This window comes from Lottia gigantea (assembly GCF_000327385.1).
Source record: "Lottia gigantea unplaced genomic scaffold LOTGIsca_20, whole genome shotgun sequence".
Classification (NCBI taxonomy): Eukaryota; Metazoa; Mollusca; class Gastropoda; family Lottiidae; genus Lottia; species Lottia gigantea.
Genome location: NW_008708401.1, coordinates 1,118,873 through 1,143,301, shown reverse-complemented (window position 1 = coordinate 1,143,301; position 24,429 = coordinate 1,118,873). Strand labels below are relative to the sequence as shown.

The 24,429-nt window shown below is 34.2% G+C and overlaps 3 protein-coding genes across 3 annotated transcripts; all 3 read right to left on the bottom strand.

Moving 5' to 3' along the window:
• Nucleotides 1-13: 13 nt before the first annotated feature.
• Nucleotides 14-8,501, bottom strand: LOTGIDRAFT_114905 (hypothetical protein; the record flags this gene model as incomplete). Its single annotated transcript, XM_009053678.1, has 11 exons — nucleotides 14-255; nucleotides 1,330-1,477; nucleotides 1,895-1,996; nucleotides 2,163-2,315; nucleotides 2,740-2,846; nucleotides 3,292-3,408; nucleotides 3,789-3,990; nucleotides 4,152-4,617; nucleotides 5,190-5,350; nucleotides 5,523-5,642; nucleotides 8,409-8,501. Coding segments are annotated over 11 exons (1,911 nt in total), but the record flags the coding sequence as incomplete, so codon positions are not given.
• A 5,927-nt stretch (nucleotides 8,502-14,428) lies between these two features.
• LOTGIDRAFT_187625 (hypothetical protein) lies at nucleotides 14,429-18,953 on the bottom strand. The gene is made up of 9 exons (XM_009053677.1): nucleotides 18,881-18,953; nucleotides 18,420-18,521; nucleotides 17,908-18,050; nucleotides 17,383-17,499; nucleotides 16,798-16,910; nucleotides 16,499-16,567; nucleotides 16,067-16,142; nucleotides 15,498-15,623; nucleotides 14,429-14,703 (listed from the first exon to the last, which is right to left on the bottom strand). Exons 1-9 carry the CDS (start codon nucleotides 18,891-18,893, stop codon nucleotides 14,545-14,547), a joined length of 918 nt encoding a protein of 305 aa, XP_009051925.1. The 5' UTR covers nucleotides 18,894-18,953; the 3' UTR covers nucleotides 14,429-14,544.
• A 678-nt stretch (nucleotides 18,954-19,631) lies between these two features.
• On the bottom strand, nucleotides 19,632-23,728 carry LOTGIDRAFT_203742 (hypothetical protein). The gene is made up of 9 exons (XM_009053676.1): nucleotides 23,554-23,728; nucleotides 23,201-23,297; nucleotides 22,941-23,015; nucleotides 22,401-22,500; nucleotides 21,904-21,995; nucleotides 21,528-21,630; nucleotides 21,052-21,094; nucleotides 20,694-20,768; nucleotides 19,632-20,255 (listed from the first exon to the last, which is right to left on the bottom strand). The coding sequence occupies exons 1-9, from the start codon at nucleotides 23,570-23,572 to the stop codon at nucleotides 20,152-20,154; spliced, it is 708 nt and encodes a 235-aa protein (XP_009051924.1). The 5' UTR covers nucleotides 23,573-23,728; the 3' UTR covers nucleotides 19,632-20,151.
• Nucleotides 23,729-24,429: the final 701 nt, after the last annotated feature.

The following is a 24,429-nucleotide window of genomic DNA, read 5'->3' as shown; positions in this document are numbered from 1 at the left end:
AACAAATTAGAGGTTATAGAAGCGAAAACATCACAATTGACATTAAAATAGATGAAATATAGAGTCTTGGTGATCGGGATGTAGGGCAGTCCACCTCGACTGTTTTTATCACTGGTTTGGGCGTGTATCCATATCCACCACACTTAGGAAAGTCTTCTGGTGGTTCTGGAAATTCTGAAACTTCGCCGACCTGGATAACTAAGGCTTTACCTTGTATAACATGACCGTCTACATGACAATGGAAGAACCAATAACCTGAAACAATATAAGCACTGGTTGAATAGATGCTGTTGTCGGAATTCTTGCTTACATGCTACGTTATATTATTCATCTACCTGTATCCGATATGAAAATTCTATCAGCTGGTAGAAGACTTCGTTAGTTTCATGTCAAGGGGGCCACAAGATTGTTAAGGGGGTCACAGGGTTGTCATGGGGGCAAAAGGATTGTCGAGGGGGCAAAAGGATTGTCGAGGGGATCACAGAATTATCAAGGTTGTCAAAGGGGTACACATGCGTATAGAGATCAGCAGAATCATTGTATCGTTTACTCATTACATGTTCAAAAAGGTCAGAGACATTGTGATGTTGCGTTTCTGATCATTGGCGTCTTCAATGCCGTATGATGTGTACCCCTTTGACAACCTTGATAATCCTGTGGCCACCTCGACAATCCTTTGGCCCCCTCGACAATTCTTTGGCCCCTTGACAATCCTTTGGCCCCTTGACAATCCTAAGGCCCCCTTGACAACCCTTAGGCCCCTTTGACAACCCTGTGACCCCCTTGTCAATCTTGTGGATCCCTTGACTACCTGTGGCCCCTGATAATCCTGTGCCCCCATGACAATCATGTCGCCCCTAGACAATCCTGTGCCCCTTGACTTCCTGTGGATCCCTTGACTACCTGTGACCCCTGATAATCCTGTGCCCCCTTGACAATCATGTCGCCCCTTGACAGTCCTGTGTCCCCTTGACAAATCTGTGCCCCCTTAACAATCCCGTGGCCCCCTTGACAATCATATGGTCTCCTTGACAATCCTGTGGCCCCTTGACAATCCTATGCCCCCTTGACAATCCTATGGCCCTTGACAATCTGTGGCCCCTTGACAATCCTGTGGCCCTTGACAACCTGTGGCCCCTTGACAATCCTCTGGCCCCTTGACAATCCTCTGGCCCTTTGACAATCCTGTGGCCAGCCCGAAAATTCATAGATACGCCAATTTCCGTATTGGAGTTTTGTCCTAAAGAATTAAGCGTGCTCCACTGATTTCAATATCTTGATGATTTTGACAAGTGTTTAATTCACCTGTTCTGTGTCAATCTGTCTTACCTGGATTATTGGTATAAAATCGTAAGACGGCGTAACTTCTACCTGGTAAGAAGAACGAATCTCGTAATGGGGGATTAATCAGTTTACGTTTAATCTTTCCCTCTTCGTCTAATTTCATTACTTGTTCAATGGTAACAGGAGAATCAAACTAACAAAAAAAATTAAAAAAAATGGAGTTTTACATTCCACTTTTCTGAATCTGGTTGGGCTAATGAATACTAAAAACATCTTACAGTGTACAAAAAGGGAAATTTTGTCAGGACTACGACTTTGATCAACTCTCTTCGATTCTCCACTGTCAAGGGATCTTAAACATGCACATCCAGTAGCACACCTAAGAACTACATAATAAAAGATTCCATCTATCGAAAATCTGCAATATCGGTGCTTCCAGAGAATTATAAAACTCTTCAAAGACTTCAAGTCGATCTCATGGAAATCTAGAATTATCGTGCATGGCACAGACGGGCCATAGTAAGTATTAGACCAACATAAAATAATTTGTAATGATATAAAACTCACCATTTTAGCAATTGATTATAGAAAGAAAGAAACTATAACGTACCCTTTCTAATGCCATTATTCTAAAACTGTAACCATGAAGATGCATTGGATGATGAGCCCCGGGGAACATTGAACCTTGATTTACTACTATAAGTTCTACAACCTAAAAAATATATACCATAACGTAATCCCGTGCCCCCTTAAGCAGTTGGTTAATTTACCATATCAGTACAATGGATCCGAAGAGATGCTTCGAATCGTCAGTCGACCTATAAGCACACATTTCGGAATTTGAAACCTCAGCACACATAGAGAAAAAATGAACTCACTTTGTTGAGTGGAAATCTAATCATATGAGTACAAATACAAAGATCCTCTAAACATTTATCAGATTCTGTTAAGGATGTTCTGTTGCAGAACCAGGATTGATCCACTTGGTCAGGCTGTGATAGGATGGGTATTGGTGGCATACCGAATGTTATCTATCGTGAGTTAAAGAGATAGAATATAAGCACCCAGCTTGCATGTTAACTTTTGGTTAACAGATTCGGTTTAAACGACATATAGTCAAAATAATTTGCTTAACCAGTTTTACCAACAGTTCAACAAAAACGTACAAAGCTCTTTAAGGCTCTTTAATATTGTACTGAACTCAAATGAACTTCCTGCCCAGGTTGTCAAGAAAAAGTTATTTACGACATCGGGTTGCCTGATGTACGGAATTGAATCAATTCGATTCCTGTTTAAAATATGAAAAAAGGGGAATTCAATTGGTCAAGAAATATCTAGGATTTTTAGACTTTAAAGCTAACGTCACTTTACGCCTTACTATAATAATACACATATTGGCGGGGTTTTGATCTTCCTCCCAGATCTTATCCACTGCTGTTATTTAAAAAAGGATACGTTATCCATAACAGGTGTGGCATGTAGCTGCGACCCTGGTAGTTTCTTTACTGGATACAATAATTTATTATTAAATATCGTATTATCATTATTACTGAAGAACATGGCTGAAACAAAAACAAGAATTGGAGTCAGGCAAATAGTGCGAGTAGATATGATGCCATGTTCGGTTTGAGATTATCTAAACAGTGAATGATACCGGAAGCGCATGATTTTACTTCTTCTCTTTTCTACAGTACCTTAGGGCATACTCATGCTCATCGAATCCAGATGCTAAGAAATTCTGAATGGGCTAAGCACTCCAGTCTCCTGTGGTCAGAAATAGTAAGACGATAATTGCAACTTTTTTTGGACCTTTGTTTGGATTTCAACCACGCAATGTAAGGACTGCAAGAACAGAACTGTATGTTTGATTTTCGGCCATGATCAGAATGATACATAATATGGTGTACATAAAATTCCTCACAGTTCACAGCGTATCATGAAAAATCATGGAAATTGTTTCCAGCTCTAAAATAGGTAGAGTATTCATCAGGTAATGGTGTTACATACCTGAATAATATGTGGCATCGACAACTTGGTCTGTTAAATTAGTGAATGGTCCAGCATAATTAAACTCCTCGATGTTAATAACTTTACTATGATTAAAACCATATTCTACTCTATTTTCTGGTATAGAATTCACGAGCTGAAATGAAGTTTTAAAAACGAATTTCAATTTCACAGGGGCCTATCTAGAAAATGTCTGAGTTTGGGGCGTGGCACGAGACCTTTGCGATTTTGCCATATAAGAATTTCAAATCCGCAGTTAAATAAACTATTGGAAAATAGAAAAAGAGTCATTCTAACAAATAAGTCAGAGCCAGATTAGGGTCATACCAACATATTCGGTTATGTGATCTCTATTCTTGCCGAAGATTCGAAACCAATTCAATTTGGGCTACTGCCGGTATGTTCGGTTGCTTAACAGCTTCTCAAAATAAAGTTTGGCTTAAAGGAATTATGAGTTCAAGAATATTGTCAGCTTATTGTCACTGGATTTTGAAAACCTACTATTCCATCTCTCTGTGTTTTAGGATCACCATCAGGATCAGCCACTGTTGCTGTTTTATATTTGACTGCAGCATATACCCACGTTCTGTTATCACAATCACCTAGTCCTATAGCTTTCATCCAATAATTACCTATATCTTGATTAGCGTCTACAATAACATCATACCTCTCACCTGTGAATACACAAAATAAGTAGTTCTCGTATTAGATCGAAATATCTAATAGTATATAGCAATGCCACTGTCCCTTTCAACAACTTAAAATCAAGCTTAACGTAAACAAATATGGGGGTAACGAGGTAAAATACGGAAACGTTTGGAACTGGACTTGCCTGGTGTTATAATGAAGGACTCTGTCACAATTGGTTCTATAGGTATACCATCATTAGCTATAATAGTTAAAACATGTTTGTCTATAGACATTTGGAAATAGCAGGAGGCAGCGGCACCAATAAATCTGAATCGATATGTCTTTCCTTTTGTTATTTCAAACTCAGCTATTGGTGTTTGTGCATCAGGAACCGACGCATCATCTTTGGAGTTCACCATAAAATTTCTAGCTCGACCATTGATTAAGCCAGAACTAGGATCATTCAAATTAAACCTGTCATTCATTTGTTCCAGAAAGCGGTTAATAAAAGGTGCCGGTTTCCAATCGGATATCATAACGATATGTTCGGACAGATCTTCATCGTACAACGCTCCATTAGGATCCGTTTCCTTGGGCTGTCTGACAACAAATGGTCCAAACAGACCATCAGCGATCTGGAAGCCGACGTGGGAATGGTACCAATGTGTTCCTGAAGGATTCACAGTGAATTCATACCTGAAAATGATAGATACTATAGCACTCAATTGTTGCTGCTAACAATTTTTCGCCAAACTGTTGTTTTGGATTTCGGATCATTAGCACCTGGTTTATTTATTTTAAACTAACATAAGAATCAATCGGGACCAGAAAAAGATGTCGGATTATGCAGAGTGTCGGAGTACTCAGATGTCAGTACATTGTACAGGTCACGTAGTTATTTTATAGTGATAAGTCCATCAACGTGTGCATTTTATCTTTTATCAATAGCATCATAATTCATAACTGACATAATCATCATCTCATCTTAGACAACAGCATGAAAGAATTTCAGACACAATCTTTCGTTCATCTTGTTGTAAAGATTTATATACTTAATAACCGTGGGTCTGAACTAAACTGAACCACAGGATAATGCTTGACAACCGCAACACCAATCATATATACGAGGAGATGACGGTCCGGACGATTGGAAAACGAAAGAGTTGGTTCACAAATATAGATCAGAAGATACCACGTGAAACAATGCTAAGGCCGGAACCCGGACGTCTTTGAAAGTCAGCACGTCTGATAATTAATAAAAAATATACCTGAATTTCTGAGCCCTGTCTATAGCACACTGTGTTAAATAGGCCACTCCATCCATGTATGGTGTTAAATATTGGTGTTGACCGTGAAAATGAACACTGGTCGCTTCGGAATCTGCCATCGAGTTTGTAACCCATGCTAATATCTTGTCACCCTCACACACCTACAATTACAAGGCATATCATCCAGAATTTGAAGTAAAATTGGTATGATGTAGGTCTACATGGTGCTCCTGTTGTGAGTGGAAATACGGGATTATTTGAGAGTACGGAATATAACGGTCAGATTTTTACTTTTCTGGTCGCTTAATTTTGGGCGTAGCATAATTATATTACCTCTATAGAAGGGCCAGGTAATTGTCGATTATAAGTTAGTAAAGCTCTTCTTTGACCATCAGCAGAAACACATTCTTCACGGAAACAATCAGTTTGATTGAATGGACAGTTATAACAAGCCTGAAATTATAAAAATAATCGTCACTGTTGTAAGTGAGGAAGTCTGATACTGCAGCAAAAGTCAGTGTTAAGGTCTCTACAACTGCAAACACCAGAATATTAATCGGCTTCTAAACTCTTCTAAAATATCTGTTTGATTTAAAGGGACAGTCATTTGAGATTTTTCAGTAGCTGTTGTATCATTTGAATGACGTTGACTTTTTCTAAAAGGGAATCGAATCCATCAGCTGAACGATCAAATGATATAAATTAAGGCATCAAGGTTATATAGAAAAAACATATTTTGAAATTTTGAGATAACTATCTCGTATCATTTTAACAAGGTTGAATTGTAAAATTAATATGATGTTTGTCAGGTCTATTGGGGAGATATATAATAATGAATGTATGAAAACAGTTGATGTAGATGTAGAATTATGCGGTATAGAATACTGAGCCTGCTGTTAAATGATAGCAGAACAGAATTACATGCCTTTACCCGACTTAAAAGCTTAAAGAAGCGCAAACAGGTGTAAAGAAGCGCAAACGCTTGTAAAGAAGCGCAAACATGTGTTAACAAACGCAAAAAAGGACAAACATGTGTAATCAAGCGCAGATAAGGGTAGATAAGTACAGTAAACATGAATTATATATAATATCCACCGATATGAAAGGACGTGGAAACAATTTTATACGTCAACTATGTGCTTCACAGAAATCGGCCAAAAAGGGTAAGATTATACCTGTTATGAAATTGATAGTAAAGATATTTCCATGCTACTTTTGTGTATCGTCTGTTATATTTATTTATCTCTGATAAACATTATGCAATATGGGGAAGGTTCCAATTGGTAAATACATCTTCACAATGTCAAGCTATTACGATCTTCATCTTACACTTTGACTGCAATAGCCATTATTCTTTTATCACAGATGCAACACTTTTGATTGTACGAATACAGTTAATCGGAGCCCTCGACATAAAGGCAGTAAACATTGTGGCTTATTGTTTAGAGTCTTTCTGTCGAGGGCTTTGATTGACTGTATTTTTAAGCGTACGATCCAATCAAATCGCTGCATTTACAAACCTGTGTGATACAAGAATTGTGGCTATTGCAGTCAAGGTATAGCCCAATAACTTGACATTGCGAAGATGGGGTACATATATATCTTATATACATGTGAATATATGATTTGTTTTGAAATCATTGTCTTTTCAATAAATCTAAAAGATAAAAAGGGTTTAAATTTCAGATTCAATAGAAATAGAGTGTATATCAATATAAATAATTTATAAAATATAAAATAGTATTTTTCTATTTATCTTGTAGGAGGAATAGTAGACTTGACCTAGTAAAGAATAATAAATTATAAAGAGTGACTATAGTTGCCCTAAATCTAGTTTTACTCTTATTAATCGTTTTGATCTAATATGTTTGTAAATGCTGTTGATTGTAATTGTGATTGACGTATTATCAATCTGAATCTGAATCTGAATAACGTACTACTGTTCTGAAGACCATTTCCACATTTAAAGGGACAGCTGCGCCATTTTTGTGGTGTTGATATGAGTCTTGGATATATGTAATAAGTCTTCAGTAGTACTATAAATGTGCATAGATGCTTTTTCTATATATGGTAGTGTCTCAAAAACAGACGACTCGTCTTTTTAACTTTCAAACGCAGATACACATGGTTTTGAAGGCTCAAATTTCGACGGTAAACAGTAAACACTATTACTAAAGGGCTTAGCTAAAAAAAAAATCACGTTTCTGAGACAATGGAATGATTGGTAAAAAACAAAACCAAAAAACAAAAAAACAAATGGCGCATCTGTGCTTCTAAGTGAAATTTCATCTTTTTGGGTAAAAAAGTAAATGATTAGTTCTAATATAATATTGAACCTTATTGGGAAATAGAATAAATATTTTGCGTTACGTCTTACTTTTCTGAAAGTTATTGGCAATGCAAAAAATATTTTGGTCATGTATTAATATTCTTTCTCTGGACTAATAAAATAATATTTTCGATTAAGTGCTTTTGAACCAATCATAATTGGATTATTTGCTTTTGGACCAAACATTATTGGGCTATGTTCTTTGGTGCCAAACATTGGGTTATGTTCTTTGGTGCCAAACATTATTGGGCTATGTTCTTTTGATCCAACATTATTGTGTTATGTTCTTTTGACCCAGTATTATTGGGTGCTTAAATGAAATTTATAAGTGTTCCGAGACAGTTCCTAAGGAAGATGCTTTGAATCGTCAACCGACCTAAGGCAAACATTAGTCTACTAGTCTACCATCCCAAGCATAATAAGTTCAAACATCTTGCCAATGTTTATTTAATGTATTGTCGAAATCAACCAAAGACAACATTATGTTCATTTGTATTTTGTCGAGAGGGCGATAAGATATCTTCTTATAATACAATCTTCAATGTATGTAGAAACTATAGTAAGAGTTTCACTTATTTACCATCATAGTCAATCAAACAAACAGAAGATTGTTGCACGATAGCAGTGAGTCACCATTGATTTGTGCATATTCTTGAGAAATGTTTTGGAATGTGCAAATCTTGGGCTTTTAATACCAATTGTTACACTGCTGCCGAAATGATGTAATCTTTTAAAACCAAATCACGAAGTAGGTCCCCACCTCTACCGGTAGGAAAAACGCCACTGACCAAATAACCCCTCTTCAACCTCACTCAACTCAACTAACCACCACGCCATTCCCTTGACTCTTTGGTTAATACAAGTATGAATGGGTGTCCAGTAGTTCTTACCTTCGATAACACCCAATACCATTCAATATTCAGATGATATTCACAGGTCATTGGTTCTTGACCTCTTTCACATTTTCTTTTACAAGGATGGTTGGCGAAAGAATCCGCTAAAAAGAGATATATTTAGATAAAAAAAAGTATGTTATGCATCAAGAATGTGATTCAAAAAATTCAAATCTCGTATTTCCGGTACATACCAGTAATTAATTAAACAAATAGATTGACGTCAATGATATCTATATCCATTATAAAAATGTATTTTCACCTCATATTAACAATTTCCAATTAAACAGAAGTCTTCATCAAAGACCTATACATATATAGGACTTTGGTCTTGCTCAGATCGTCACGTTACAATGCCATTCAAACCAAATTTTTTTTTGCAAAAATGGCGTCATAATCATGTTAGATTTCTTGGAATTACATACAGTGTTATAATGTACACGTACAGGAACCTTATAAATTGGGTAGTAATGGAAACGATGAAAAACGATGCCTATAAGACAGTAGGCTGAATATTTGAATTTATGACGTCAGAAAAGAAAAGGTGTGAAGGTCGTACAATATGTACCCAATATCATTGCATACCACTGTTATATACTGCTTTCATTGAAATTATGATAAATTTGAAAGCAATATAACATGCGGTTCCCGAGCCAATAATGTTGAGGTATAATAAAATCTGTCATTACATGCTATGCATAATAATCATATCGAAGATATTCGGCATAACGCCCTGGATATCGATAAGCTTGTTTACAACATGGGTCTGTCAGGCAGTAATTGCCATTGATCTTCTACTGGAATAATAATATCGCCAAGGTCACTAGCCTGATTCAATTGATCTAGGCTCAGAAGTGTCAGGTACAAATAATAGTCGTTAACACGAAATACCAAATCGAGTTGGAATTACAGAATTCAGTATTATACAGAAAGATGAGAAAGTTTCAGTGCTTCCTGCCCAAAATATTGCTGAAGTTGTAGCTGTAGTTGTTGCTGGAAACAGTTGCTGCTGAACTCCTTCAGTAAAGTTTATATTAAGTTACTTACCAGCAAGTACCGTATGTAGAACTAACATACAGATGAAACCAAATGTAACACAAGCAGGAATTCCTTCCATTATGAATAATGCTGCGATAAAGAAACTTAGAATTTTTTCTTTTTTATTTCATAGATTTTAAGCACCTTATAAAATTAGCAAATTAAAAATAGTGTGTTAGGTAATACAATGTCCAAACTATATGATATAAAGTGTTGGTATACTACAATATTTCAGAGTAAACACTAACATAGGTTAAATCCTTCTCCTTCACATTCAAATAAGGAAAGTTAAGATATAAATTCGTCTTTTATCATTTGTCTACTGCGGTGTAGATGTAGCGCGTGTCCTCGTGTGCGTATACTATTTATAAAATGTTTTATTATAATATACAAAAAGTTATATAAAAATGTTTTATATTGAAAAATTTTAATAAGTAACGATTGTAAGTCTTTACGTACCGTAACGCGGCCCTTTTTGTTACAATACCTGTACCGTTTGTAAGTAGACGCTTTTTTCAAATTAAAGGGATGAAGTCCCTTCATTTAACCTCTTATAGAACTGTCATATTTTTCAAATTCAAATGACGTCATATTAGTAGGTTAAATCAGGTCGTTTCATAAACACACTTAAAGTAGAAGTTCCATTCTGAAAAATGATCAGGGAAGTTTAAATACCACGTCTAAAAGTTAAAATGCATAATAACCCTTTACATCAAAGTAGTTTTATAGACTGACTTGTAGTAGATTTTCCAGTCTGAAAAATGACCAGGGAGGCAAAATTGAACAAAGTCTAAAAGCTAACAAGTATTATAACCATTTACATCACAGTAGTTTTACAGACTGACTCGTAGTTGAAGTATATAGTTCTGAAAAGTGATCAGGATGGCTATGTAATTTCAATCAAGCGTATAACCATTAAGATCACTGGACTTTGTTTAAAAGGCCCATTTCGGACAGTGTTATCTATCGAAGCCTATAATCTTTTTGATTACAACCGTTTTCAAGAAAGACTTGAAGTAAAAGTTGACAGATGTCATCTTTCATAACGCATACCAAAAACTTGCGCAAATAGAAAATTGAATAGAAACATTCCCTCATTTTTTATACTTATTTAGCGCTTCAATACACTTATGTTATTAAAATAAATAATATCATATTGTTTAGTCCTACAGTCGAAGTGGTGTAAGGTGGTGATGGTATACAGGTAAAGATAACAAAATCCCGATTAATCCGACAGTTATTGAGTTACTCGGTAAGTAACTAAAAGTCGAGTATATGATTGGTTGGGCCTCCGCCTGGTATCAGTGGCGGCGCCAGTGAGTGTAATTTCGAAGAAATTGAAAAAATAGAACTCTCTCAGACGCTTTATTGGAGGCTTGTGCCTGTTGAACTACCACAGAGCTTCCACATTTAAAATTCAACCTTGACAGTCGTCCCCCTATATTAAGTTAGTCTACCCCCTGTGTGTACCTCGGTATCGGGAGGCTGGTGCCGCCGCTAACTGGCATGTAGGTAAAGACCATGGTATAATCAGTTTATAACCAATGTATACAAATTGTACTGATTACAAACATTGAGAAATAAAACACATGTAGCACCACGAAATTGAAATTTAAAAAAAATAATAAAAAATCTGAAAAAAACAGATCTATCAAGATCAGGCGTTTTCAGCCATTTTGTTTCTTTTAAAGGGATTGTAAAGAGGTTTTCTAAAAAAAAATTATGTGTACCGGCTTTTTACATTTTTCTGGGTATCGGCGACACTGATCTCATTAATTTGCACCTCTCCAATTTACAACCAGATGTCTGTGGTTCCTGAAATCCCACAAAAACTAAGTGATTTATAACGTCACTAATCGCAAAATATCATGCTTTATCACATAGGGCCTTTCTTCTTCAAACTACGTTACTGAAAAAAGGCACTACTTATTTTTTAAAAGCGGGGCATATACCCTATTAGCTTCCATTACGTTAGGCCTTAGTCTAATGGCTTTAGGGATAAGACAAGCAAACTCAGAAAAAAAAGAGCAATGACCTTTCTTGACCTTACCAACATATTGACAAACAAAATATTGTCTTCTTATTCATATAAATTTTCATCAAATATAGATGTGGGATTGAACAAACATAGTGTTATTCACGTAAAAGGTTATAAGGTTTTCTTGGTTATATCCCTTAGTATGACCGGAACATTCTAAAAACAACAGATAATAATAAATTTATATCATTTAGACATTTCATAGTGTGGTTTAATGCAAAAAACATGTCTAGTCCAGCATAGATAAACGTGAAATATTTCTATAAGAAATTATAATTAGTTATTTAGTTAACCGCCTGCTGTAACTTCCTTTTCTTGTATCATCTATGTGACTCTAGCCCACTGACTATTATAACCATAATAATAGTTTGTGTCTGTAGTGTATTATCTTCATCGCCATGGGCATAGTTGACTTTGGATCCTGATAACAATGGCGAATAAAACGGTCTATAAAATATTCCAGGGAGGGGTAGGAATGGGGAGGGGGGGTGTAGGACATTCCTTCACTAAGTGATATGATATATGCCCCTCCGTAGAAACTGATTGTGGGGTAGCAATACGACATCCTCTTACACCCCCGTCACACCGGACTGCGACCAATGTTGGTCTTATTGCGTCCGATATTATTCAGGTCGCGGTAAAACTTCCTTTATCAAATTGCATTGGAAATCGTATGTCGAAAGGCATCCAAAATTGGTTTGTGATTAGCGGCAAACACATCCGGTATCACGGAATTAGTGAAAGAGTTTCGCATGAGTTGTATGACTATTAAATTGTCTTCTTTCTCCTTATTTGGGGTGTTAATTGCTGTAGAGATTGCTATGCTCACCTTCTCAGACATTTTTCATTTAGAGAGTCCAGGTAGCTGATAATGTCATCTTTTTTTTTTTAGATCTTTCGTAGCTTCAACTATAAAACCTTCAACCAAAAATCCAAATTTTTCTCTAAACCTCAAATCATGACGTTGATAAGCGTGTATTTTTACCATATGTCGAAAAAATCAACCACCTCTCCGAGCTTGTTGACTGAAATCATTAAAGTAATGAGACACGCCAGTTCTAAAAAAATTACTAAATATATTTATTATTTAACCAGTTACATGATATTTTCTTCCTAAAAACAAGTCCGGAGATGACCCATTTCCCCCACAATGTGTATTTCTTATCTATTTTCATGATTAAGTTCATGTATAACGGGTGACAATTTGTAAACCTCACGTATTTACGATCTGGAACCTAACTATAATAACTTTGATTTTGATCGATAATCTGTGGCGTTCAAATATAATTTTATGTTTCTAGAAATAGGTAGAATATAATGATCTTAGGTAATTTGGCATACATGGTTTCAGGGTGTTCTGACCCGAGTTTTTATAGCAAATTTAAATGAAATTATAAAACATTTTCGTCCCAATTGTTTCAATAATATTACGAATTGTGGAATAACGAAACAATGTCCACGTCATGGACTGTTACTTTTACTTCGTATTCTCAGTGATATTACGGTTTTACGAATTAAACTAACTGAAAACTAAAACGGTCGTGGTATCTTTTTCTTTTTTTGATTAACAATTAAGCTTGAATAAGTTACATATTAAAATTCAAAACCCGTTACAATATTCTAGGACATTTCTTTTATATTTAACAGCTGGACTGGAACAACACACGCCAGTATGTCCTTGATTAAATTTCGTGTCTTTTGTATTTTATTTCAATTTAATAGAAATTGCAATGAAGCAAAAATGTGAACAACCCAGCAGATAACAATCAAGATCTTTAATATTTGCATCCCAACCAAAAACTGAATGGCGAAGAAATATGAGATTCGATTCAAGTTCAAGAAAAGGAATTTAATTTAATTTAATTTAAGCTGAGACAAATGTCAATGGAGGCGACCGACCTTAACCTAGTCATGAAAATTCAAACCAATTTCAATTAGAGCAGCCCAGACCCATAGCCAGGCCCATTACTCTCACTAACGTAGAAAATAAAGTGAACAATATGTAAATGTAAATATCTGGTATGATTTAAAGGGTTACATTTATTTCAGCCATCAGCAAAGTTTATCCAGTACAAAATTTCACAGTATTATTTATATAACTGTATAAAGTTGCCGATCGCCAATTGCGTATATTTGCAAATAAGGATAGCGGCCATAAGTTTCGAACGCAAGTTCGAAACTCAGGTCCACTTTCATTATTCGCAACCATCTTGGTTGTCATAGAGTTTCACCGACCGGCTACGGAGACACGAGGAAACAAATATTTCCAGTCGGTTGTTTTTCCCACCTTATCGAAAATGAATCTAATTGGATGATGACGCTCTGTGTTAAAGTGCGGGCACACGCGCGTTTTTTGGTCGGAGACTTTTGTCGCCGATTAGAGTCTTGTCTTGAGTTTCGGCGAGTGGCACTTGTACGCGAGGAGACGAAAATCTCCAGTAGGTTGTCGATAATCACGTGAGGAGCATGCAATTGAAAGGAAAAGGAATCTGATTTGAAGATGACGGTATGTTATGCAGACGATAAAACTATCGGAGACAATTACCAAACTTGTTTGATATTATAAATCCTGTTGGCGTGTGGGATTTTTGTCGAGCATGCGATAATCTTAATTTTGTTCCTATCGGAAACGCGGGCGCACGCGAAATTTCACTCAAGATTCGAGTCGGCAACAAAAATCGCCGACCACGACTGTTCGTGTGCCCGCAAATCGTCACTAACTGCTGGTGGTGTTATTACATTTTAGGTAAATTTTGTTGCTGAAGTTGATTATTTTTATTCAGTAATTCAGTTATTTATAGTTGATCACTGACTGTTAATGGTTTCAATAAACCTAAAAAATTGATCTATCCAAATTAAATGGTGTTTTACCTTCTACAAAGGTAAATCGACACTCACTTTATTCTCAAGTTAATTTATAATTTTATTCAATAACTAAGTTCACAATTTTATTTACGTATCTGTATAAGTCCATCACAAATTTAGTTGCTGATGTTGATTAAAGGACACAATAATTTCAAGTTAATTTCTAACTTTATTCAGTTATTAAGTTCATCGTTATTTATATAACTGTATAAGTTCGTCACTGACAGCTGATGGTGTTAATACACCTAGATCAGTAAATAATAACGAGATATAAGATGGTGGCGTGTAGTCAACTGATGGATGTTCTTTTTCTAAATCTTTTCCTTTTTTTTTTAACACAGAGGAAGAATACTGAAAATATAAAATAGAATAGAACTAAAAATAACCTAATGCCAAGCAGGGGAGTCCCTTCCTTCTTGAATATATAACGCATGTTAAAGGATTGAAATACAAAAGGAAACGTATATCTGTGAGGATGAGATCATTCCCAAGCACAAAGATGTGCATACCTTCTTCAACCAACTAAATATGTAGTAGGGTCATTCTCCAAGCATAAAGACATAAATAGACAATGTAAGGTGATCAGTACAGTGTAAGATGTGGTAGAATCAATATCGATACAGTAGAAAATAAAAGAAGTAACTCATGGCACAACCTATACAGTCTGTATTTGGTTATTTCCTGTTGTATTCAAAATCCTGCACCATAGTCTGCATATTTATTCTTACTTCTATACATTCCATGCCCACAAATCCTTTGTCATTAAGACTTCCTTGATATTTTCATAACACTCCCATAGACTATTGACTGACCAGGATTAGACTGATCCCAAGGAAATTAAGAAGCGCCATGTGTCAAAACCAATTGGCATTTCTCATCATGTTATTTAGTAGTTTAATCGCAAGATATAAATCATCGAAGGTGATGACCTAACCCTGAACCCCTGACTTTAGGCTTAAAAACATAAGTTGATCTAAACCCACAATAAAAACTATTATTCTTGATATGTTTCTTAACCTTACCAAACAAACAAATGAATAAACCTTGCGTATTCATCAACATACTGATTCACCAGTCCTGTATGACTTTTACTACAAAATGTCTGGTATTATATCTGTCACAACAATACTGTCAGTTCTACTTACTTTATATTCAGAAGGTAGATCTGTTTGATTTAAAGGATATAATCGTACAAATTTAAAACTTTCAGAAACCACATAAAATGGTTTATTCATTGCTTTAGCACTAATAGCTGCCGAGAAGGTACCAATCTGAAATATTGAAATATAAAAAGATGATATGAAGGACATTCTTCTTTTCTTATTAATCAATCACATGATGTTTTTGCCAATTCTAAAGCAAAGGGTTATGTTTTTTTTTCTGCCTTATTACTTCAAATGATTCCTGGCTTATAGCTCTATGATGTCAACTTCCATTCTTTTAGCACTAGTGCAATATATTGCTGCAATATGGCATGTGGCATACTTTACAATACTAAGTATACCAGACAAATATTATGTATACTTAACAAGACATACAAATCTATTGCCACATTGCGGTATATATCATATCCTTTCTATCATTACATGAATCGTCTCATAACAATCTTGGCCATATTCAGTATATTGCTTACAAGGCACCTGAGCAAAAATTCCTAGCAGCGAACAAACATTAACACCTTATTCTTGATCTGGACAAAAGAAATGTAACATACTTTGTTAATTATACCACCACTCTCAACCACTCCTTCAGCTCCCACTAATACAAGATCTACTCTCTCCATAACATACCTGCAATATATATAACATACCTGCAATATACATAACATACCTGCAATATATATAGTCTAAAATACAGATCTTGTCTTGTTTCTTGTTTTTACTGCCGTCCAAGAAGGGAAATTTTGCCAGGACAGCAGCATTGGACACTCTTTTTCTATTTTCAACTGTCGAGGGATCTTTAACGTAAACAGTCTGTAGCACACAGGGCCTCAGTGTATTTTCCCATTCGATCGACTAGACACTTTTTCCATTCCCTTAAAACCTGCATGACATAAAAAATCTGAAGGTTTTATCGTGACGAATACAGGGATTGAACCCTGGATCTTCAGGGTCTCGCTTAGAAACTGAAGAGAAAAGTAACTTACCCAACAGAAGCGTCTAATATTAGTGTTGTAGGAATACCAAATTCTGTTAGTTCCTTATAGGTCTCTTCACTGTAACATAAACAACAATTAATGATGATATCTGAATTTCACCAGCAAACTTCTACTACTTGTTTTCAGAGTCTATTTCATTATTTTTTTCACAAATGCTTTTTTAAAGAACCTTATGATTGCAATTTCATCCATATTTACCGATAAAAATATAATCAAGATTTACTGGGTTATCTCCCTTATATCTATTTGCTGCATAAAACGAAAATAAAAAATTTACGACATTTTACCCTGATCTATCTGGCAGTGATTCTGTAACTAAAACATTAAATCTCTTTCTATTTAAACTGGCTTCTTTTAACACTTGTAAAACAACTCTTGATCTTGAATGGGTCAATATAGTCTGAAATCATAAAATAATCTTTTAGAAAAATATTTAATTAGCAGCAGCTTGAGATCAAATTGGGTTTAAGATACCAATCTTTTAAGTAAAGGTAGTACTGGCAAACTTAGCACTGTCTAAATACTATAAGGATAACAAGAAAATAACATTTTTCTCAAATTTTGGGAACTTGCAAGAGGGTGGAAATTAAGTAAACCTTTATTTTGAATGAGTTTTATAGAATTGTTAGCATTTATGTATATCTAGCAATATACTATATTCAAACACCAAAACAAAACCTGAAACTTTGAGTAACAACATGTTTTATGATTTGTTTTGTTTTTTCTATATAAGCTTATCACTTGGCAATTAATGTACTGACTCAATAGTATTGTGCAGTATCTTAACAGTGAAAATATTAGATATTGTACCAGCATACTGAAACAGGATAAGGTGAAAAGAATTTGCCATGTATAGATCAAACTTAACTTACAGTTCCATCTGTAATAAATGGATGAGCTATTCTAGCTATTTTCTGCCTTGAATTAGATATTCTCTCTAGAAATATTTTTCCTCTTTCTACCAAGATTTTCTGACATTCCTGAAAATCCTAGAATCAAAAGAAAAATTCATGAAAATTTCAATTCAGTTGAAGAATGCTGCATGCCAAACAATATTCCTATCGAAAATGCAAGCCTACACAGAAATTAAACTTTATGCTTAAAATCACAGAGTGTTCCACACAAAATTATTCTTTTAAGTGCTTTAATTTTAAAGTGTAATGAGAATATAACTCAAAGCACAGGTCTATGACAGAACTAAGTTCATTTCAAAGTGCTGATATGCTCAGTAAAGTTCAAAGTTTTCAGGTGATAATGACTTGACCTGTGCTATGTTAAAGAAACAGTTCCTTTATATAAATATTATTTAATCTACTGAGCCTATATACATATTTAGTTTTTCCATTTTTAAATGATTTAAAATTGAATATTATGTGAAATAAAATGTAACTTCTTACCGAATGTTGCAGATTTGTTAATGTAATGAATCGTAAAAATAGATCACAACCAGATGTAATAGATGTATAACTGTTCTCTATATCTGTTGTTAAAGTAGTAATGGCGTCTTTTAATCTATGTCTCATCTCAGATAATGTCTCTACTGCAAAATAAACAGAAAATAAAAGGTCACCCTTAATTTCTTTATATTATGTATACACAATTTCATTTCTTTACAAAAAACATCAATTTTTGGATTATTTCTTGAAATCAGTCACAAAATATTGTCAACTAAAAGGAACTCTATGCCATGTATAACTGAATGATTGATATTAGAGCTGCAAGCGGATAACACCATATTTAGCATTAATACATCACAATATCCGTATCGTTACATTTCTAAAATATGGTTATCATTTATTTTTTAATCAAGATATTTTAATGTAAGAATAATATCAATCCATAAAAAGATGAAATAAACCATTTGGATTCAATTGCTAATACTTCTTACCTACTTATTAACTGAACTTACATTTATTATGTTCAATAAACTGAAGAAGAGTTTTCATGGCAGCAACAGCAGCAGATATTTCTGGATCTTCTTTAGTCACTTGCTCAAAATAACCCAAAATTTCTACAATACATTGTGTACAATGTTATTATTAACAATATTCCGTCAGAAATATTTCTGTATTTCTGCCTTGCGATTAGAATCGGACTGGTTAGATCTTAGGCTAGTAGTAGGACTGAGTTAGAGAGCTTACCCTATAATGTGAAACTGGAATGTGTCTAATACAGAACCCAATCATTGCAATCATTTCCCACTCCAACCAGATCTAATTTACATTCTTTTAACCTTTCTCAATTAATGGAAACCTAGCATATGCCATATTTCTGCTAGCTATCATTTTCATAATAATCTACATCATGATCAGAGAGTTCTTAACGATAGTGTACGTCATCATGCACATAAAGGTGTCAAGGTAATCTTACTCTCTTTATCCATTGTGCTGTCTTTAGTTTATAAATTGTAAAATAAAATCTCAAGACCAAGAGGCTTTAACTTTCTCTGGAGTTGCATCAGTTGAGCAATGGAAAAGTTATCTTTCCTTGGCGGAAATGTCGGGTTTCTAGATTTTGATTGGATACATTTATTTTTATCAGCCAATCAAATTACACGAAATTAAAAGTAGGAAATCAACATCGTGGAAGTAAACAAATAAAATGATAAAGAAGTGTGATTACAATCGTGATAAATGTCGAGAAAGCTTATATTGTATCGAATTCAAAACGTATTTTCAAGTAACTTGCTTGCTGGATAGTTTGTTTCTTGAAAATGACAAGATGTGACCCGGGGAGACGTCGTATTTTTGATGTGTCATTATACAGACCTATTCTATTCTCATCAGAGTACGAAATCAAATTTCACTCAAATATTGCAGAATTCACAGATCACATCTATTGTACTTAGTTTGAAAAATAAACTTGCACCAATGAGAATTTTGATTTTATTCTAAAGTAAGAAAGATGCATTTTGTATAATATGATGTAGGGTGAAAATTTGATTCTGTAAAGTTGATGATTGTTTTGTAGATTTGAGGATAATAATACAATAAACTCTATGGCACTGGAGCTTAACATTAACAGTAGGTTTCTAATTATGGACAAAAGCTAAGAAAAGATTCATTTATAAATTATGTTTTGGCCCAATGCATTTACCCATATTGGCATTATTAAACAAAATACTAAACTATAATTTTATTTATTAATAAAAACATAAACAAATATATCACAGAAAATATAATAAACAAAACACTATGACATTCAATTCTCACTTATATTAACCACACTTTAAAATTATTGACATGGTCTGGCTTCAAATATTGCTTGGAGCAAATTTCAATACCAAGTCTTATGTACCACCATCTTTTCACTAGAAATATTTTTACCAAATTTTTAAGGCTGTCAATAATTCTGAAACAACACCCTAAATTTGAAAATGAAATTTTCTACAAGCACATGACTTTACATGTTTGGTAAGCTGAATATGGTTGAGGGTGTCTAACACTTACAAAATTTTAAACATGTAATTGTTGAGAGATAATTCAATATCAGACGAGTACATGACAGGCTTTTTAAATTCAATTGGATATCATAATTTTTTCTTTCACCAAAACTTTTCAACAAAAATAACATTGCAATCCCCATAACAAAACCAGTCACAAAACTAACTTTGTGGTCTTCCAGAAAGGCTTGACCAAATATCATGTAACTTCATCTTTCTTATTGTATATAAGTAGAATATCTTCATCTGTTCCAAATGCTTGTCTGGCTTTATCAAAGTGACTAAAACTACAACAACACAGTTCTGAAACAAAATATCACATTAGTGAAAATTAAACAGACATTTTTGACAGGGTTAAACAACATTTCTTCATTGATACACTTGTTACAGGGGCAACTGATACATGATAACTTCTGGGCAACTGACACATGGCTTTTGTGCCAATGATACATGCCATTTGTGCAGCTGATACTGAACTGTTGGGAAACAGACATATGACTTGGAGCAACTTAAACATGACATTTGGGCAAAAACGTCATTTTTGGAAAATTATACCTTGCATTTGAGCAACAGACACCCAACGTTTTGGCAAAAGAAGCTTGGTTTTAGGACAGCACATGATTTTTACTGAAATTTTTTGCTGCTGTACGATCTAATGTTGTCAGGGAATTAAATGCAAAGCTGCCAGACCAGAAGCATTCAAATTAAATAGATAAAAAAGATTAATAAGGTATTACTGACCAGTACTGGTATTAGGATTTTTATAATAAATATGTTTCTTTAATAAATCATAACCACATATCACAACAAAATGTCCTATAACATCAGAAATATCACAAACTTTAAGAACATACTCAATTTTCATTCAGAACCTGTTAAGACTGTTGCTTTAATTTTTTCACAAATCTGATAAGGTCTGTGAATTCACTATTTGTCCCACCCATACTTGATCTTTGGGCTAGTCTGTCTGGTATGTCTGGCACACAATGAACAGCCCTGTTCAAAACTGGCACCCTAGAGAGTAAACGCTATACCTTAGAGAGCATAAATCTTTAAGTTTTAATAAGGTGTTGAATTAATTCTATTTGTAAATACTTACCAACATAAGGAGATGAGCAAATATCAAAACAACAAAAACACAGCTGAAAACAAGAAAAATACATAAATTTCATTAATCTGATAGTCTTGGTTCAAGCAGATATCCTGATATATTCAGTGTGAAACTCTGAGTGACGACATGTTTCAGGTTCAATATTAGTATTTCAATCTCAAAAAATTAAAATATTCCTTAAGTGTGGATTATCTGGTATTTCGTGCAAAATGATGTCTTGTTCCATAATGCTTCCATCTGCAACTAGGTTAATGGGACTCCCCTTGTAACTGTTAATTTAATAACAAAGAGGCCTTTTATTTATTATCATTTATTCTCTTTTAAACCATGAGAAGTAGTATGCCATTTGAAGACATACACATCGCAATATACTGTCATATTGACTAAAAAGCAAATTCAATACAAGGTAAAGACAGCCAAGAAAACTCCAATGTAATAGTCTTTCACATGAAAGATTCACTTACCTTTTTGCTGCACCATAAACAATCTAACTTCAACCAATCTATTAGACATATAGCCAGGTTGTTATTTTTAATATGATCTATAATATCTTCTATACTAATACTCCTACAATATCAATAATTCAAATAATATAAGATACCTTGAAATCTCAACATTATTCAGCCAAAGAGACCATACCATTCATTTGCTGAAACATACTGAAACTTTTGCTTGTAAGTAAGCATTTATTTTATAAAATTATGTGAGTTTCGTAATCTAAGCACAAGTCCTTCTCCAAACCTTTTTCTGCTGTTTCTTATATGAAATGCATCTTTACTAGTGAAAAGAAATCAACCCTAGGATTTAGACAAAAGATATTGACAGCTTGAACATTTATACCTTTTTTCCACTTTAACTCCATTTTCTCCCGCTTTTTCAAACATATTATTAATTCTGTCTTCATCTTTTGTAAAATTACTTAAATAGTAAGACTGGAAAAGAAAAGTATTTGGATAATAAAAAAACGTTTCCTCAATCTAAATTGTTTCATTCGGCATTTAGTTTTTAAAACAAATCTAGATCATTTTTCCTATTTGGTTTCCCCTTTAAACAGCTGAGGTTGATACAACCTTAAAGTTTGAATTGAATAAATAGATGGAGTCACATACAGTGCTGTTTCTACTGGAGGACCATACCTGGCACCCTGTCACTTTCAATTTTGTACCATTTCACATAAGTAGCCTGTAGCCTCTTACGATGCCTATTACCTAATGATTCATAGAAATGTCAATGTCATCAAAAGATAGCAGAGCTTAGAATATGATTCCAAATGTAATTTTAAATGTAAACTTTGAAGAATATAAGATCATTTATTTATAAAAAATTTAAAAACTTACAGATTGAGCAAATTGTTGATTTGCTCCTAATGTTATTGTGTACAGTTGGTGAGAAACTCCATAATGCTTCATGAGATAGGCCAAATCAATCGTCCAAACACTGTCAAATAATAAACACAATTTGTCAAATTAACATTGTTCTATTGCATATAATGAACATAGATTGCATTTCATATACAGAATAGAACATACACCCTGCAAGAATAACTTTGGACGAAGTCCATATTTAACGACTGCTAGCATGATCCATTCCCTTTTACCTTTGGATTGAATGGAATAATGAAAAAAAAAAGATTTTTCATATCTCCATATAACTCATTTTCAATTGTTAGTTCTAACCTCATATGGTGTGTCAAAGTCTAGTGTAAGTCATTTTTCCTCATAATTCCAATCGACCCAGTTGTAAATGGGTAATGATTATCCCGAAAAAAGATCAATGCCTAGAGGTTTGGTCATGGACAGGCTGGTAGACAGGATCCTTGTGAAAATGTTTTGTTTCATTTTCTTTTATTACACCAGACATAAACAGATATCACTTACTTCTCTCCACATCTGAGCAAATCTTTGACTTGTATGTTGTAAATATCATTTGATGTAAATGGAATATTTAGATACCTATAACAGACATAACAAACTAAATTAAAGCAATACTATGCAGGCCTATTAGTTAACAAACCAAGAATAGAATTTTTCAAGGAATTTGACTAATACATGTACATGAACTTTGACATTTTTCATTTACCTACTGCATTAAAGCACTACAACAAAACTTTGGCTTGAGGAACTAAAGAATCACTTACTTTAAAATCATAGAAGCACAAGCTAAACCACAATCCCATGTGTAAATCTGTTTTATGTGAGGTACATCAATACATTTAATTTTATCATCACCAGTATCTGAAAAAGAAAGCATGGAAACCGTTTTGATTAGCAAGCCATCCATTTTTTCCATGTAATTTGGCGAAACAAATTAATAGCCCATGAAATGGACGAACGAGCATAACCATAGATATCTTAAGATATGCGCATAACTGAATTTCAAAGAATAAATTGTAGGATCTAGGATCCTATGACTCTGTGTTCATTGCTATGCATTTACTATTACTTATTACACAGTAGCAATGATTTATTATGGATTGCAATAATGACTTACCATTCAGTTCTTCTTCCATGATAATGCTTGTCTTGTTTCTCAAGTGCTTGATCGATAGCTTTCAGTTTCAGCATATCAAATCTAAATCTAGATCCCAGACATGGAGTACTATATAATAGTCAAAGTATTGCACAGTTGACGAACAGTAGTATATGTATATAACTGCACTATTTCTTCTTTTCACTTGTTTTTGTTTTGGTTTCGTACAAATGATTTAGAGATTTTGTACAAATTTATCCGAAATCAAAATATGATGAAACGAAATATTACATATTGGCATAGCATTGTTCTTTTTGGGTTCTCAACCAACGACGAAATGGACGTCTAACCAGTAACTTGCAGAGCGACGAATTTTCTCGCCAATCTATGGAGCTATAATATAGTCTAGCAAGGAAAACTGCAGTTAGTGATGGCTTTTTTAAAACTTTAATACTGTTAGTATAGTCTAAATTGCAGGTCTATGTTTTTTATATATACCTAGGTCCTGTTCCTACCATTAGATTTTAACACAGTCATAGTGCGATATTCGGCTTTATTTTGTCTTACCAAAGTAAAAGACGACTTGAAAACCTTCGTAGATTTTACGAAGGATGTCTTTCTAATGCTTCTTGAGACAAGTTAACCAAGACTAAAGCTGCTCTTTAAAAAGGAAACCATATTCCGTACTCAAATGAAGTCATAGTTTTCCCGCGCAAATGTCAGATCATCGAAAAATGGACTTGAAATATGGACTTAAAACTTAATCGGCCTGCCCTGTTGTGTTTGTCTTGGCTTATTGCTAACGCTAAACTAACTTGCTAAACTTTAGATGGAATGACATACCAGTTTAAAATGGATTCTGCAACAGAGAAGAAAGCAGGGGAGGTAACTTTTGTT

Coding starts and splice junctions, on each gene's coding strand:
- LOTGIDRAFT_187625 (XM_009053677.1), bottom strand. Junction 16,911..17,382: donor CATTTATTACAGATGGAACT/GTAAGTTAAGTT, acceptor TTATGATTTCAG/ACTATATTGACCCATTCAAG. Junction 14,704..15,497: donor ATCTACCTTCTGAATATAAA/GTAAGTAGAACT, acceptor TTATATTTTCAG/TATTCTTCCTCTGTGTTAAA.
- LOTGIDRAFT_203742 (XM_009053676.1), bottom strand. Junction 23,016..23,200: donor TGTGCTTCTATGATTTTAAA/GTAAGTGATTCT, acceptor TGTCTGTTATAG/GTATCTAAATATTCCATTTA. Junction 21,996..22,400: donor ATCAACAATTTGCTCAATCT/GTAAGTTTTTAA, acceptor TTTCTTTTCCAG/TCTTACTATTTAAGTAATTT.